This window comes from Sminthopsis crassicaudata, chromosome 3 (assembly GCF_048593235.1).
Source record: "Sminthopsis crassicaudata isolate SCR6 chromosome 3, ASM4859323v1, whole genome shotgun sequence".
NCBI lineage: Eukaryota > Metazoa > Chordata > Mammalia > Dasyuromorphia > Dasyuridae > Sminthopsis > Sminthopsis crassicaudata.
This window is the reverse complement of record NC_133619.1, coordinates 508,814,307-508,833,216: the sequence shown is the minus strand read 5'-3', so window position 1 is coordinate 508,833,216 and position 18,910 is coordinate 508,814,307. Positions and strand designations below refer to the sequence as shown.

Genomic DNA, 18,910 nt, shown 5'->3' with positions numbered 1-18,910 from the left:
CAATGAGTACACATGAATGTGTGAATAAAGGAATGAAGAAAACAAGCATTTATTAAGTATTTCCTACTCGTCACACACTGTGCTCAGTGCTTTATAAATATTACCCCATTTTAAACATCACAACAATCCTTGGAGATAGATGCTATTACTATTTACAGTTGAAGAAACCGAGGCAGACAGATCAAGTGACTTGCTTGGGGTCAAGTGGCCAGAAAGTGTCTGAGGCTAGATTTGAACTATTGTCTTTTTGACTTCAGGCCTAGTGCTCTACACAACCTAGCTTCCTGAATCAATGCAGATCATTCAGACAAATTGGTATTATCTTACCTCTCTCATTTGAGTTTTTTTTTTTTAAACGATCAATACTTCTTGACTCAATAGTTTATCGCTGTCCTTATTCATTGTGTTGGCTAGTAGAAGTTTTCTGGTGGTAGTAAATTAAAAAAAAAACTTATTTATAAACTGTTATGTAAAGGCTGAGTACTATGTATGCAACTGCTAGAAGATATCTAGTCAATGCATCCTTATCAAGTATAATTTTACCTAACAAATCTAAATTTAAGCACATCACTCAACTTTCCTGATTCTTCTTGTTTCATGCTTTAGGATAGCTTAAATTCTCTACATGTTTGAGAAAATTACACAGAACCACAACTTATTAAGACTTAGAATCAGAGCACACTTATTCTGAATGTCTGTTTTTTCAACCAAAAATTGGCTTTTAAAAGAATGTTAAAAATTGCTTTTATCTCCCAAGTAGAAAATCAATAGCCTCATTTCTATCAAGAGCTTTAGCAGAGATATTTCTCAGTATGTTGCACACCCTTTTCAGTTCTTAATTCTAGGAGTCATTTCCTCCGATAATCCAATAGCTCTGTCTGGACATTTGTAATTCAGTTCATGCTCCTGTACGATGCCAGGAAATAAATGGCTGGCACCCTGTCCCAAACCACAGTATTTCTCCCACAGCACAGGCACAAGTACTAAGCAGTAAGACTTTTAAGTGAACCATACCAATAATGGAGAGCATCTTGTCCAAAGCATTGTACAAAGCCCAGAAGTTTGGAGCCCAGTAGGCATGGCAGAGGCCCCTCTTGAAAGGGAAAAGCCTTGAAACTATCTGAGGCAGCTGGTTCTGTGAAAAGGAATAAGAAATTCATTAAAAATGGGGAAGCACTGACAGGATGATGAAGCAAAAAGACATGAAGTTAGGAAATTTTGGCTATACGTAAGGCCTTTTGCCTCAGTTTCCTCTTCTTTTGAATGCTGACAACAGTACTTGCCTTGCCTATTCCTTGGATTGAAGAGAATCAGGAAGTAAAGGGAAAAGAGCTGGACAGGGAGCTGGGAGAGCCAGCTCATGTCATGACTTCTGTACCATGTGACCATGGGAGCTGCTGGCTTAGTCTCCTTCTCTGTACCCTAGGATGATACTCATTGGGCTGCTGAGAGGGAGTCTCCTTCTAGTGCCACAGAGATGGAGTCAGAAGGACACTGCAAAGAGTTATTTGTGGGAATTTTCTAAAGAGTAAGTGCTATTAAAAAGTAAAGGCTTATTCCTCTCCCCCGAACTTCAGGGTCATCAAAATAAGAAGGACTCAGTGTCTATAGTCTCTCAAAGTTGGAGCTGAGAAGTCAAAAAAAGCAAAATGCCATTGCTATTGGTACTCCCAAGATGCCTGTTCTCTCAAGGGAGGAATAATCAGTGAGCAATGTGCACAATGTTACAGTCTACCAGAATGGGACAAGCACACAAATGCTAAAAAGATAGTGAACTCAGCAATAAGGGCAACAACCAAAAAAATCAAGGATAATGCCTGGTTGGAACGTCCCTAGACCAACCCTGAGGCTGGAATCCTCAGCATGGCCTGCCTGTCTTCTAGTTCTGCTTGAGGGCCTGTGAGGAAGGGAAGCTAAACTGTTTCTCAGGTATCTGGTCCCTTTTGAGATAGCTCTCCCTATGAGGAACATATTCTGACATGAAGCCTAAATGTGCCTCTTTACAACTTACACACACACATACACACATAACATATATATACAGTGATTTCACTGCTATGGTGCTTCCTCCAGGAATGCAGATCAAAGCACTTCCATTCTTTCATTATTGTCTTTATAAAATGTTTTGGTTGAAAAAGTTACCACTGATGAGACAGAACCAAGATGGAGTAAAGGCAGGGATTCACCCAAGTTCTCCCCCAAACCCTTCCAAATACCTTTAAGTAATGACTCTAAACAAATTTTAGAATGCCAAAACCAAAAAAGACTGGGATGAACAGTTTTCCAGCTGAAGACAACCAGCATAGCCCTGGCCCCTGCAAACCTGGGAACCTTGAATCAATAGCAATAGTGGCAGTAGCTTCTGGAGGTCCCAGCCCATAGATGAGGAGGGCAAACAGCTGGGCAGAACATGACAGGGATCTCTTAGCTTGCACAAAGGTAGGACTTGGTTGCTTTACCCATATTCAGATTTGGGTTGCAGTGCCTAGAAGGATCTCTGAAAACAGCCATTCAAAAACCCTGAAGCTACCCCCTCCACCCTGGAAATAAGGCCCTACTTTAACAAAGAGGTAAAAACCAAGAAACAGGCTGGGAAAATGAGCAAATAAGATCTTTGGTCAAAAACCCCTCAACCTTTATGAGCCTCTCTGTATTTAGTGTGACTGACAAGACACACACAAATCTGCTTAGTCCCAAAGGTTCTTCCAGGTTGGTAGGATGATTCCTAAATGGCATGATGGGTAAAGCACTGGGCTTAGGAATATCTAAGTTCAAATCCTTTCTCAGACCCTTATAGCCGTGTGAACCTGAGTAAAGTTGCCTTACTGTGACACTTTGTGCTTCATTTCTACATCTTTAAAATTAAAGAGCTAGAGTCAATGGCCCGTAAATCTACAATTTATGATCAATACTACAATGAGGCATCAGAGATTTTCAGTGTAACTTGTAACATTCACTTGGGAACATTTCTCATTTGGTGAAGAGAGGCACAGAGCAGTTAAATAATGTCCATGGTTATAAAACTATTGTCAGAGACAGGCTTCCTAAATATTAGTTCAGTGTTTTTTCTTCTAAACCCATCCTTTCTATAGGAAGACTTCCTTACAGGCAAGTTTTGAAAGCAAATAGAGTACAGCAAATAAAATTCTTTCTTTGATCATCTACGTTATTATTACTAAGGATTATTTATAATGTGGCATCTGTCTACCATAGTATAAAGCATATCAAAAAAATTTTCCCAAGTAGAAAAGAGACAATACAACATGAACCTCAATAAAGGTTCTCCAGAATACCAGAACAAATGATGGCTAATAAATTACTATTAGAAATAAACCAAGACTCATGTGTCCTTTACTGTGTGGTAAAAGACAAGAAAATTACTAATTAGATTAAGCATGATCAAGGGTCATTCACTTCCTCTCTGTTTCAGGAATCACTCAGAAAAAGCCTTATATAGATCACTATACCAGAAACAGAAAATTTCAGGTTCTAGTTCTAAAAGTAGGATGTTTTGTGGCCAACCATCTGTCAATACACTACTAAAGTTATTAAAAAAACAATAAAATATTTTGACCCAAACCTCCACATTATTTGGAATATAGCCAGGTTGTAGGAGAACCAGCCTTATGTAGTAAAAATAATCCTAGTCCAGGAGTCAGGAAAACCAGCTTCAAGGGCTGGCTTCATCACCCATTAGCTGTGAGCCACACACAGCTAGGCAAATGATCTAATACTCTGGAGCTCAATTTTCTGGGCCCTAAAACAAGAATAACAAAACTTCAACTCCAACTTCATAGAGTCGTTAGGAGAAAAACAAGAAATCCTAGAGAAATGTACTCATAAGAATGCTACCTAACTTGGGTGCAATAGCGTATTAGAATATAATTATGCAGCCTGATACATGATGTGAGGAAAGCAGAAGAACAAGATTAACAGAAACATGAGTCACACCTACATAACAGAACAACACAGGTACAAATTTGATTTGTATATTATAATAATGTACAATACATACAATACAATTATAATGACAGTAATATAATGTAATATATGTATATATAGAACGAAAGGGAATAAGTGATAGTTTATAGAAATTTGTTATGAGGAAGTTTTTTTTAAATTAAATTAGTTGCATTTATTAAACTGCTGAATTTTTATACATTTATAATAAGTAACTTGGATAAAATTCCTGCATCATTTCCATGTAATACTTACAGAAAATCTTATTTATAATGCTAATATAAATTGCTCTTTACTTCAAACTGACATATCAAGTTGTAAAAACAGCCCAAGACCTACTTTCAACATTTTGCTATAGAAAGAAGGAATATGGAGCCTAGAGCTAGGAGACCCAGGCTCAAAATTCCAGTTCTGGCAAATTACTGTACCTCAGTTTTTCTCATTTTAAAAATGGAAATCAAAATATTTCTTTGCACTTGTCCAGTGTAGGTGTAAGGAAAATGTAGAGATATGTGCCTATATGCAGTGGGCAGAAATGACATCAACATCTGGATCCTTGATTTTTCTTGTGCAACAAAATAACTGTATAAATATGTATGTGTGTACATATACATACATATATATATATATAGTACTTAACATATACTTTAACATATTTAACATGTATTAGATTACCTGCCATCTAGAGGGGGGGTGGGGGAAGGAGGGGAAAAGTTGGAATAGAAGGTTTTGCAAGGGTCAATGCTGAAAAATTACCCATGCATATGTTTTGTAAATAAAAAGCTATAATAAAACAAAACAAAAATCTGGATTCTTGCCATCAAGTTTGAGAGTCGAGGGGTTCACAATAGGATCTCCATTTGTGAAACTTTTTATATACATGCCAATGTTATGTTAGAGCAATGGAAAGGCCTTTTGGCCTTTCTGATTTGGAGTCAGAAAACTAGGTTTTAATCCCAGTCCTGCTATTTCTCTTGTACCAGTCCAATTAAGGAATTTGCCTAGATCAATGGTATCAAACACAATTAGAAACAGGACCATATAGTGGTTTAGAAAACTACAAGTTGGCATTGTTTATATTGTATTGAATTTTAATTTATTTTGTTTAGTATTTCCCAGTGTAATAAGCATTTATGTAATATCAGTGCCAGGCATTGAGCCTAGTGTTTTATAAATATTATCTCATTTATTCCTCACAATAATCCTGCAAAGGAGGTGCTGTTAGGATCTTCATTTTCCAGTTGAGGAAACTGAAGCAAGCAGAGAGGGTAAGTAACTTTTTTCAGTAGATAGCGGAAGTGTCTGAAGTCAACTTTGAATTCTGGTCTTCCTGACAACAGGTCCAGCATGCCATGCAGTGTCACCTACTTGATCTCTAAAGTCTCTTCTCAGCTTTCTACACACAATGTACTAATATGTGTAATATGCAAATTTTTCTCTATATGTTTATATGTATATGTATATATGTGCAGTTTAAAAACAAGTAAGGAAGATACTTACCAAGACTATAAAAGGACCCAAAGAAAGGGCAGAAACAAAGCAAACTATGAAACCCAAGGCAATTAGTCGGTGAAAACTGAAACTGCTCCATCTGACAGAGCCATCTAGGAAAAAGAAACATTACCATTAAGAAAGAGGAAGAAACATTATCATTAAGAAAGAGGAAAGAAATTTGTATTAAAATGATCTGTGTGCTCATCTTATCTCTCCCACTAGCCTAGAAGCTCCACATTTAAGTACCTACTTGAAAAACAAAAAATAGTCCCTGCCCTCAAGTCAACAAGTTAATAGGGCAGACAACAGGCAAACAACTATGAACAAACAGATATAAAACACGATAAATGAGATAATCAATAGGAGGTCACCAGAATTAAAGGGGTTTAGAAGAGACATTTCATAGAAAATAGGAAGCCAGAAGGCAGAGATGAGAACAGTCTTTGAAGGGGAGACAGACACAAAAACGTCCACTTGGGAGATGAGTGTCTTGTGGGAGGAGCAACAAGAAGTCTAGTGTTACTGCATGTATAGTACTTGGGGTACAAGTAAGATTTAAGATGACTAGAAAGGGCAGGCTGTGCAGGGCTTTAAATGCCCAAAAGAGGATTTTATACATAATCCTGGAAGTTTTAGGGAGCCAGTGGAGTCTATTTAATAAAAGGATAGCCTGGTAAGAACTGAAATTTTAGAAAATCAATTTGACATCTGAAAGGAAATCCAGATTGGAAGAGAGAAAGGCTTGAGACAAAACCAAAGACCAACAAAAGTCTATTGCAGTAATATAGACATTAAGTATGAAGATCTAAACTCACAGTGTTAGAGGAGAGAAGGGCATCTACAAAAGATGTCCCAAAGGTAAAATTGATAGGGCTTGGCAAAAGACTGGATATGGGGTTGTGAGACAGTGAAGAGTTAAGGATGACAACTGGGTTTCAAGCTTGTGTACCTTGATAATAATAGAGGAATGTGGAAGAAGGGAAGGTTGGGGTAAACAGAAGGAGTTGTTTTGTGCATTTTGAATTTAAGAAACCTAAGACTTTGAAATGTGCAATCGTCATTAGGAAAGATGCAAGTCTAGAGATGAGCAGGACTGGATAAGTAGATTTGAGAATTACTAATATAGAAATGATATCTAAAACCACAGGAGCTAATGATAATGAGGTCATCAAAGGAAACACAATAGAGGGGAAAAAGAAGATTGCCAAGGACTTTCCAGTGCAGTGCTATGTTCTATATTTTATAATATAATTACAATATAGAATCTTATAACTTAGAACTAGAAGAGATCTTTGAAGCAATCTAGTCTGACTTTTTTGTTTTACAGAGAAGGAAACTGACCTCAAAGATGTTAAGTGACAAGTAGGGTCACACAGCTTATAAGCCACACAGATAGGATGATGCTATTTTTTAACATTATTTTAAATATATATTTTATTATTAAATGTATAATTATTGATTATAATTAAATTTATTAAAACCATTAAATTTTATTAAATTATTAGTTTTTATTACTATTAAATTATTAAAATAATGACCATTATTAAATTAAATATTATATATTAAACATGCATTTTATTATTAATATATTTTTATTTTCAAAATACATGTATAGATAGTTTTCAATATTCACCCTTGCAAAACCTTGTGTTGCAAATTTTTTCCCCCTCCCTTCTCCCCACTCCCTCCCTTAGATGGCAAGTAATCCAATATAGATTAAATGTGTGCAATTCTTCTATACATATTTACACAATTATCATGATGTACAAGAAAAATCAGATCAAAAGGGGAAAAAATGAGAAAGAAAACAAAACGCAAGCAAATAACAAAAAGAGTGAAAATCCTATGTTGTGGTCCACACTCAGTTCCCACAGACCTTTCTCTGGGTGCAGATGGCTCGCTCCATTACAAGATCATTGGAACTGTCCGAATCATCTCATTGTTGAAAGGAGCCACGTTCATTGGAATTGAGATGATAATTTTTTAAAGTTATTTTAAGGTTGGCAAAATGTTTTGCATGTAGTAGTGCATTTGATCCTCACAATAATGGTGTGAAGTAGGTGCTATTATTCCCATTATACAGATGAAGAAACTAAGGTTGAAAGAAGTAAGTAGCTTGTTCAGTCATGTGGCTAAGTATCCACTCTTCCATCTAGTTAATTACGATTTGCCGAGGACCCCTGACTATAGATCTGGTGTGTAATTTTGTATCACTTTGCTCCCTGTATTTTATTCCCCTTTTATGAGGGGAAGCCTAAAATTTTATCTTGATTTTTATCATTAATAATAATAACTGGAAGTTATATTTATTATGTAGTGATGAAGGCTTACATAGGAGTTGTTCATCTATTTTTTTTTTTTTCTTTAATGTATTATTGTGGGATACATTTTAAGTTCTAAATTGTTTACCTTCTTTCCTCCCTCCCAATCCCACGCTAGGGAAAGCCGCCATTTGACACATCTACCACAATGTAGAGACAATAGAAGGAAGAAAGAGCAGATGAAAAGAGCAAGGAGTAGGTTGAGTTACAGGTTAAGAGATGAAATCTAGCTCAGGGTAGAGTCTAATTCCCAGGTCTTTATGCTTTTTAGCTTGATGTTTTCAGCCATGTTGCCAAACACAACTTCAATGAGAACAAACATGGAATCAAAGTCAACTGCTGCACTGATGGTAAATTCTTCAACCTGAAAAGGCTACATGCCAAATTAAATTGGAGGGAACCTTTGTTTACAGATGATAGGTGCACTCCACGAAGTCTCTGAAGCTCAGATGCCACAAAGTATGGATTGATTCTCTGCTGCGTGTGCTAATTTTGACCTAACAATTAACACAAGAAAACACAGGTACTCTATCAGCCAGCACCTCACCATCCATATGTAGAACCATCGGTTAGAGCAGATGGAGAGTTTTGAATGCTGTGGAAAAGTTCTCTTACTTTGGCGGTATACTTTCCAAAGCTGTACCCATTGATAACAAGGTTGACACACATTGTCAGAGCTAGTATTTGGGAGGCTCTGAGGGAAAGTGTGGGAGAGGAGAGGAATTAGACTATCAAATGTAAGATTTACAGAGCTGTTGTGCTGACCTTGTCGTATCCTGTGAAACCTGACAGGACACCAGTGCCATGCTGGAAAATGAAATCGCTTCCATTTGAATTGTCTTAGATTCTGAAGATCTCCTGGCAGGATGAGATAAGACACACTCCTTTCTCAAACTAAACTGCCAAGCATTCTGACTCTACTGTAGAGAGCACAACTCTGTTGGAATGACCACACTGTTTGAATACTAAATGTATGCCTGCCAAAAAAATTATTTTATGGACAACTCACAAAGGCTAAGTGCTCCCAGGGGGGTTAGAAAAAGTGAAATAACAACTCTGAGATACCACTACACACCTGTCAGATTGGCTAGAAAGACAGGGAAAGATAATGCAGAATGTTGGAGGGGATGTAGGAAAACAGGGACACTGATACATTGCTGGTGGAACTGCGAATACATCCAGCCATTCTGGAGAGCAATTTGGAACTATGCTCAAAAAGTTATCAAACTGTGCATACCCTTTGATCCAGCATCGTTGCTACTGGGTTTGTATCCCAAAGAGATCTTAAAGAAGGGAAAGGGACCTGTATGTGCAAGAATGTTTGTGGCAGCCCTCTTTGGGTGGACAGAAACTGGAAACTACGTGGATGCCCATCAATTGGAGAATGGCTGAATAAACTGTGAATATATGAATATTATGGAATATTATTGTTCTGTAAGAAATGACCAACAAGATGATTTCAGAAAGGCCTGGAGAGACTTAGATGAACTGATGCTCAGTGAAATGAGCAGGACCAGGAGATCATTATATACTTCAACAACAATACTGTATGATGATCAATTCTGATGGACCTGGCCCTCTTCAACAATGAGATGAACCAAATCAGTTCCAATAGAGCAGTAATGAACTGAACCAGCTACACCCAGTGAAAAAACTCTGGGAGATGACTGTGAACTACTACATAGAATTCCCAATCCCTCTAATTTTGTCCGCCTGCATTTTGGATTTCCTTCACAGGCTAAATGTATACTATTTCAAAGTCCGATTCTTTTTGTTCAGCTAAACAACTGTTTGGTCATATATACAAATATTGTATTTAATTTATACTCTAACATATTTAACATGTATTGGTCGACCTGCCATCTGGGGAGGGGGGAAGGGAGAGAAAAATTGGAACAAATAGTTTGGCAATTGTCAATGTTGTAAAATTACCCATGCAAATATCTGGTAAATAAAACTATTAATAAAAAGAAAAAGAAAAAGAAAAAAGAAAAAAAAAAGAAAAGAAAAAGTGAAACAAGGACACTCTCAAGGTATCTTAAGAGATAAAGTTCTTTTTTTTTTTTTTTAATTCATTTTTCCAAATTATCCCCTCCCTCCCTCCACTCCCTCCCCCCGATGGCAGGTAATCCCATACATTTTACATGTGTTAGATACATGTGCTAGATACAATATATGTGTGTAAATACCATTTTCTTGTTGCACATTAATTATTAGCTTCCGAAGGTATAAGTAACCTGGGTAGATAGATAGTAGTGCTAACAATTTACATTCGCTTCCCAGTGTTCCTTCTCTGGGTATAGTTATTTCTGTCCATCATTGATCAACTGGAAGTGAGTTGGATCTTCTTTATGTTGAAGATTTCCACTTCCAAGGAGATAAAGTTCTTAAGAGAACTTTAAAATCAATTGTATGACATGGGAGACACACTGGCACAGAGCCATCCAGCGTGGCATGCCCTGATCAGAGAAGGGGCTGTGCTTTATGAACAAAGCAGAGTTGAATTAGCTTAAAAGAAAGATGTGATGTGCGAGAATTAGAGAAGCTATCTCAAATATTCATCTGGATTCTTTGTGTCTGAAATGTGGCTGAATTTCCGGTTTGTACTGATCTGATCAACCACAATCAGATACATTCATTTCCACCCTCTGAGAACTAAGGACAACAACTAATCAGCCAATCAACCAATCACAGAAGTCAGTAAAAAACAAAGAAACCAAAAAACAATGTTGATGACTCTGAAACTTGCCTGGTTTATCTGCAGTGAAACAGTAAGATCTCAGCAAATAGATTCCATAAGCTGGGGCCACATAAAGGTAGATGTGCTTAAAATGCAGGAGAATGGCAAAGAGAAATGCTCCTTCCAAATGCCTTTTCTGGGAAATTTAAAAGAAAAAAAAAAATCATCTGAATGTGTAGGAGTGATTGGTGCTGTGCAATTTTAGCTAGTTTTATGTACTGAATGTAGTGGGTGCAAATTTTGAAAGCTACCCTCTCAGTAGTTCAGAGAATGCAATCCCCCTCACTCCCTCGTCATAACCTAGCAAAGTTTATTTTGTACTGCATATCACTGTGGTGTCAAGTCTGGGGGGAGTAGGTGAAAGAGAAAGAGAGAAAGAGAGAGAAAAAGATACAGGGAGACACAGAGAGAGAAATAGAAAGGGAGGAAAAGAGGGAGGAAGAGGAAGGGAAAGAAGAAGGAAGGGAGAAAAGAAGAAAAAGAGAAAGAGGGAGGTAGGGAGGGAAGGAGGAAGGAAGAAAGAGGGAGAGAGAGAGAGAAAGGGGGGAAGAGAGAGGAAGGGAGAAAAGGAGAATGGGAGAGAGAGAGAGAAGGAGAGGGAGTCAGAGAGACCGAGACAGAAACAGAGAAAAGCATGATTATTTTGATGGTTGGGGGCATACAAGTGGCCCAGCTAACAGAGGTCTTGGATGTAGGGGAGTGAAAAGGCCCAGGGTAAGGTCATATATAAGATTGTATTATTAAGAACCCATTACATTATTTTTTTCTTTCCTGTTCTACATACCATCTACTGGGACCTGACCCCAAACTCTGCCTCTCCATAATCAGGCCTGCCAGCTCTGCCACCTGCTCTAAGTGTTCCTGAATAGACATATCATTCTCTTCCTCCTTCTGAAATGCCCTGTTTTCTATGGAGTCTTTCCAGATTTCCTCAAACAGAAATAATTTTCCCTCATTCCTCCCACAGTATTCTGTGCCTTGCTCATGTCCTTGTCAGGTTATGTTTTCTATTACAACTGGGTGAGGTCATATCTCATTTTTGAGATTATTAATTCTATCAGGGTAAAGATGATATTTGATGTTTGCCTTATAGCATGGACTCAAAGAGCAGAAAACATTACTGGACAATCTCTATAATCACCTCAAGATCAAGTACTAGCTTTGTATCTTGCTATGCTGGGAGTGAGCTGAAAGTATCCCTCCTTCCAGGTTTCTAAAAAAGAGGTGAATCCTGGAATTCAACAGTTGTAAAATAAATAATAATAAGATTTCTTATTTATTCTCATTCTTCTGTGAATTTGACCAAAATAAGATGGAGAAATACAAAGAGAAGAAAATGGGAAACTTCCAGGTCTCTCTTCACTAATTTTATGATTTAGACTAATAACTTAGTTTTAGAGCCAAAATGACATATTCATAAAAACGTATAAAAAGATAGCTATAACAATTTCTATATAACACACACACACACACACACACACACACATATATATATATATAATAATTTCTAGGGGATTTGAATAGCAAACAACCCAGGTCTTGGTTTCTTCCAGTGTTCAATATCCCCTGAAGATATTGAATACAAAAGAAGTACAAGATTCTAAACCCAATAATGAGAATACCAATGGTAACTTCCTACTCTGGTATGAAAACTCTTTATAGTTCAAGTTCCTATTCTCAAAAATGAGGAATTTGTGCAAAACTGAACACTGGGAATGAAAGCCCATCAAAAGTTCTGCAAATTTGCTTGAATTCACTAACTAAATTTTTTGAGCATCTTCCATTCTGGAGCCTCTAAGAGTTAAAAAAGGCTTATGTGTATTTAAAAAAAGAAAAATCCATTTTCCTGTCCATTTTGTGGTTACCTGAAATAATCGGGCAATTGAAAGCAGCATTAATCCAAATAAAAAACCATTGTACTGAAAGTGAATATCTGAATTTTGGGTGAAGGAAAGAGCGAGGGAAATCTTAAATTCAAAATGAATCATACCATTATGCCATTATGCTTAAAATAATGGATAAGAATATGAACAGTAATTAAAAATGCTTTTAAAGATGATTTTAAACACAAAACTATTACTTAGCATTAGACTAATTACAAAAAACACTTGACTTTGAATCCTGATTGACTAGTTTGTGTTTTATCATAGGGATCAGAAGAAAACATACTCAATTTGGACCAAAGTTTAAATGCTTATTCTTCTCCTTATAGATAAACCCCAAATAGTAAAGTCAAGAGAAGGTCATTTAATCTAAAATGAAAGGATTTGGACTAGATGATGATTACTAAGGTCCTTCACCTCTAATTCTTATTATTTCTCTGAATCCTAGTTGTTGTTGTTGTTTTTTCCAACATGAGGACAATAATTAAATAATCTATATCACAGGACTGTAGTAAATGTCAACTGTAAATACTATATAAATACTATATAAATGTGAGCTAAGACTAACTTTATGAATTTCCCTGAAAAGCATTTTGAATTATGGTCTTATAAATTTCTTAGCTTTCAGTTTCAGAGAAGAAAAAAGTTGAAATTTTGACTTTTTAAAATTCAGCATCAATAGATTATGATTTGTCAAAGTTTAAAAATATTTTTGGTTCATAATAAGCTTTTAATATATAAATTTGGGCATAATCTGGTTTTAACTTTCTATTTAAGTGGCCTCTTCAGATGCTTAAATTTATATCATTTATGACCTTCATCTACTGTTTCCAAACTTATTGCTTCATTTTATTTGCCATATTTTGATTGATTTGATCTGAGTGATCATTCTATTTGTCTTTCAGTTTTGAGATTACAGGGTGGACCACCACCAAAGTCTTACAATGTAATAGAAAGAACTGGACTTGGATGAAAGAATCTGAGTTTAAGAATTACCTTGGCCCCAGATAAAAAAAGTTGGTAAATGGCAATTAACCTCTTCTCACACTGATCTCTTTTGGATAAATTATTTAGCTTTTCCCTCTTCTTTGGGATGATCTAATAATGATAATTCATGAGGACCAGGATGTCTAAACCAAAATGGTTTTAATCCGTTGTGTGAGGAGTAGCCTATATAGTACAAATAACTCCTAACCAAAGAAGGGTCAGGCACAGCAATTCATGAAGACCTTCCTCTGCTAAGCAAAAATTCAGTCATTTTTCAATTATGTCTGACTCTTATATGATTCCATCTGGAGTTTTCTTGGCAATTTTCATCTCCAGCTCATTTTACATATGAAGAAACTGAGGCAAATAGGGTTAAATGATTTGCCCAGGCTCACACAGCTAGTTAGTGCTCATGGCACAGCTAAATGTAGAAAAAATAGCTCTGTTCATTGCAAAATTTTGGCTAACATAGTAAATCACACAAATACGAGCTCTGCATTTGGATACTGAAATTTTGCTTGCTATAGAATTAGACTTTGGACTTATTAACATTCTTTATATAGCTCATGTTTCTATTTCACTCTCAAAAGCATTTTTCATAACTCATGTAGGGAGTTCAGATATTATTGTCTCCATTTTTGGCTGAGTTGCCAATGACCAACCAGTTAGTAAGTGTCACAGCTGGGGTGGATGTGAAGATTAGTATTCTGGCCTTAAACCTCATGTAAAGGGCCATGTAGGAGGGACACAATGTTCCTAATGCCATCTTGCATTTTTTTTTTCATCGAAAGAGGAAAAATATTTGTTGGGTATTCCTTCTCATAGGTCAACTACTCTTCATTCTTAAAATTTAAAGACTGACAGAGAAATTTGTGAATAGCTCTGCTCCAACAAGACAACACAGAATTACAACAGGATGACTTCACTTTGACCCTGTCAACATTCAACCCAGAAGGATAATGCAATGGGAACAGCAGCAGGCCTAGGAATTTGAGAGTAATTTATTAATAGCTTACATTGAGATAGCACTTCATACTTACACTGTCCTCATGACAATCCTGAGAAGTAGTACAAGTATTCATTATCTTTGTGCAAGGGACAAATCTAAGGCAATTTGCCCAGGGTTATATAGCAACTAAGTCAGAATTCAACTCAGATCGACTGAAATCAAATGCAGTATTATTCCTGTTAAAAGCTAACCATAATAATAAATTATTAAGCTAATATTTATGTAATACTTAAAGTTTGCAAGGCTTTTTGTGTGTTATTTTAATTGATCCTCATGACAACCCTGGGAGGCAGCAACTGTTTATTTCCATTTTACAGATGAGAAAAGTGAGATTCTGAATGATTTTAAGTAGCCTGCCCAGAGTCACACACCTCCACACAGTACTCTATTCACTATGCCCCATTATATCAGAAGTTTTGACATTGGACTTCCTCAGGCAACTCAATGACAGGAGGAAAACATATTTGCTAGATTTGTATTAGATTTTGGCAATAAAATTTTGGACATAAACGTGATGAATAATGATGAGAGAAAACTGAAACTTACTCAATTCTACTAACCCTAAATAATCCAGCAGAAAAAACTCAAATTTCACCACAATCATTAACAGAAAGTATTAATCTTGTGTCTAGTGTGTATGTAAGATAAAAGAAGAAAATATATACAAAATTAAAAGGATACGGTCCACAATTAGCAATCCAAAATTCCACAGAAGTAAAACAGAAAGAACAAATGTTGGCTTCTCTGTAAGTTCTTTTCCAGTTTTTTTCTCCTCTATGCATTTGCAGCACCTACAGGGAAATATTTGGAAGGAATAAAGCAGAAATATCAATGATTTATAAAAATAGACTTATTTTAGAATTTACAGGATCACAGAACTTTAGAATTAGAAGTAAAAATAAATAACTCATTTCTGAAGAGCTTTTGAGATTTATTTCCTCTCAAAAGTCCTGCATAAACAGTACAAATATTACTATTCCTATTTTGCAGATGAAAAAACTGAGTGATTTTTCTAAGGCAATCAATAGAGTACAGAAATGTTCAAATCCAGAGTCTCAAGTCTCCTGACTCTCAAATCTAGGCCTTTTTTGCATCATACCACATTAAATCTTAAGAGATTTTCCAGTTCAACCTATATCCAAATCATGAATTGTGAACAAGGAGACAACCAACCTTTAATTAAGATACAAATACTTAGATGGAACCATAAATGTTTAAACGGCAGTCTAGCATAATGGAAAGGTCATTGAAATTGAGTATAAAAAAAAATATTAAAGAATCTAAGAGTGATAAGGGGTTTAGAGGTTACCTAATCTAACCTGTACGTGACCAAGAATTACTTCTATAACCCAACAAGAAATTATCTAGTCTTTGCTTGAAGACTTACAATGAAGAGAAATTTACTACTTCTAAAGTGGTCTATTTCAATTTTGGATTGACTTAATTTTTAGTTTTTCCATATATTAAACCTAAATTTTATTATATTTATCTATTTATTATGTAAATTATTATATATTATATTTATTTATTATATTAAACCTTAAATTTTAAGTTTTTCCTTTTATTAAACCTAGTTTTACCTTTCTGCAATTCTACCCAGTATTCCTTTAAATACTTAAAAAAAACTATTATTATTTCCCTTCTGAGTCTTCAGTTAAATATATTTAGTTTTTTCAGTCAATTCCAGGAACTGAAATCAAGCTTATTGATTTAAAATTTAGACTCAACTCTCTTTCCAGGAGATTTGTTCTTTTTAGGCCTGTAGCATTTCTCCCATTCTCCATGATTTTTCAGTGATGAGCTACATATAACCTTTAAAAGATCATTTGATAGAAGTGCAGTAATCACAACCATGAGTTCTTTTAGTACCTTGGAAGTTAGTTCATATTTAGGTAGAGAAAACAAAGCAAAGTAAGATTTGAAGAATTACTTCTTTTCTCCATCACCTGTTTAGTAGATTCCTTCTTTTTTGACCCAGAAGAGTTTTTAAAAATTTGCTTTTCTATATTGCCATTTAGCTCATATATCTCCATTTAATCCATATGCATAGTAAGACTGTATAAAATGTCTTGCAAAGATCTAAGCATTTTAACCAATATCTACAGCATTTCGCTGACTTACCAGTTGGATTACCTATTCCAAAGTGGTAATGAGATTAGTTTGGCTTGATTAATTCTTGATATAGCCATATACTACTTTTAATGATCACTGATTCTGTTTCTAAGTGCTCACAAATCATCATAATAATGTATTCTAGAATTCTATTAGGAAAAAGTCAACTTCTTACCAATGAAGAAAAAAGAAAAGGTATCATCATCCCTTCTTTGTTCAATATGTGGGGACTATGAGTTTAACACTGAATGTACTATCAGATTGTCTCTTGAAGTTCTCAATCTAAGATATGATACTCTAATGATGCATTGGTTAATTCTGTCAAACTTATTTATTTTTTTTTAAAATTCTTTGTTAGAGGGTATGAGTCTGAGTAAGAGAAGAATCACATTGAGAAATAAAGATAATGTAAAAACTAAAGATACCAATACATTTTTTCAGAAGTCAAACTCACAGTTCTCTAATTTATAGAGTACACTTTTTATTCCTCTTTTGAGAAATGGGACATTTGTCTTTTTTAAATATTGTAATGTGTCATTTTCAAAAATTTAGCAATTACCAACTAGGTTAGCAATCCCATCTATTTTTTCAGTATTCTAGAATATAGTTTGTCTGGGCTTAATATATATAAGGCAATATTCTAGTGGGTATTCATTATCTGTTAACCATTTTTGTTCTATTCTTTCTAGATTAAGGATTAATTTCCTTACAAGAAAAAACAAGAGAATAAATATAGATTTCTTTCTCACTGTTTTCTATAATTTACTGTCCATCTAAAGCAATGATCTTGTTCTTTCCTTGATTTTTCTTTTACTTTTAATAGAAGTAAAAAAAAAATCCCCAAAGCAATCCTTATTGGTGGAATTGTCATTAGCTTCTGCTTTTTCTGTTTAGCATTCATAACATAATTCTTACAAGGTTACTTGTATTCATTCTTTGTTACTTCTCTTTATATTTTAAAATATTTTTACATTTTTTATATCTTTTTTAGATTAAATCTTTCTTAAAGATTTATATCTTTATATTTTTAAAATCTAAGTTTGTTGATGGATTCCCCTGTACATCCACATTGGTTTCTTTAGAGAATTCATCCTTTTCTCTCTTCAATGGAGTAATTTCTGCTTTCAGTTTAAGAAAGTTTCTTATTCCACTTAGGTCAACTTCTTGTGAAAATATTAGGCCACACAATACCAATAGACTTGGGATGGAAAATACTATCCACATCCAAAGAGAATTGGAGACCAAACATAGGTCAAAGCATAGTATTTTCACCCTTTTTTGTTGTTTGCTCATTTTTTTCCCTCATGATTTTTTCCCCTTTTGATCTGATTTTTCTTGCACAACATGAAAAGAATGGAAATATGTTTAAAAGAATTGTACATATTTAACCTATATCAGATTGCTTTCTTGCCATCTTGGGGAGGGGGAAGATAAGAAAGGAAAGGATAAAAAAATTGGAACTTAAAGTTTTACAAAAATGAATCTTGAAAAACTACTTTTATATGCATTTGGAAAAATGAAATACTATTGAAAAAATTGTTCTCATGGTTTAAAAAAAAAATACTAGGCTAGAGGTGTCAAAAAGTGGTCCATAAATTACATATAATGTACACTACTTCCACGTGTAACCCACACCAGATTGAAAAGTAAAGGAGTAGGAGCAATAAATAAGAAAATGCAAATAATATTAGTATATCATTTTCTAAATCAATAGGCACTTAGCAGGGATCCAAATTTATAGTACGGTCCCTGAATATTTTTGGGTTTGACACCACTGTATAAGGCTACTAAGCTTTCCTTATCATTTCTTTTAACCCTTGGAAATCATGTCTATCCAATCGAAGATGCACATAGGACTGTACATCACTTTTTATTCCTTTTCTATTATGAAATATATAATAGAGTGGTCACTTGCTTCCAAAATTCCTGTATTCAACAATTCATATTTCTTTATTTTTTTCTTTTTTGCTGAGGCAATTAGGGTTAAGTAACTTGCTCAGGATCACATAGTTAGGAAGTGTTAAGTGATGATATGAAAAGATGACCTAGTATGTCATAATTAGTCAGTAATGGAGCTTGAAAAAGACCTCAGAAAGAGTTCTAAGCTATGCTACTTCTAAGGAACATCTTCATTTTAGTCCTTTTTATTTTTAAACTAACCATAAAATTCTGAGAATTTGGAGGGCACAGTATGTTTCATATCTTCTTAAAAGTGAAAATGTAGGAAAATAGGCTAACACAGGCTACTTTATGGTTATGCTAACCAAATTAAGAACAGGACAAACTGTCAACTCTTGATTATTTGAATAATATCCAATTCACATACCTGAATGTAGAACGGATTTTTGTACTTGTACATTCTGGAAATTTATATATTTCAAACAAAATAATATTAAATGCTAGA

General features: G+C 35.0%; 1 protein-coding gene across 5 annotated transcripts in view; it reads right to left on the bottom strand.

The window, feature by feature from the left end:
- ALG8 (ALG8 alpha-1,3-glucosyltransferase) overlaps positions 1–18,910 on the bottom strand; it is a 46,921-nt gene that overhangs the window by 18,932 nt on the left and 9,079 nt on the right. For 4 of the 5 annotated variants that reach the window (XM_074303975.1, XM_074303977.1, XM_074303976.1 and 1 more), the window contains 5 exons: positions 15,076–15,185; positions 12,381–12,448; positions 10,525–10,651; positions 5,461–5,564; positions 1,015–1,135 (listed from right to left, as the gene is read on the bottom strand). In XM_074303975.1, coding sequence (XP_074160076.1) covers positions 1,015–1,135; positions 5,461–5,564; positions 10,525–10,651; positions 12,381–12,448; positions 15,076–15,185 — 530 coding nt within the window. The remainder of the gene's footprint in view (positions 1–1,014; positions 1,136–5,460; positions 5,565–10,524; positions 10,652–12,380; positions 12,449–15,075; positions 15,186–18,910) is intronic. The other variant, XM_074303978.1, reaches the window with a different exon arrangement.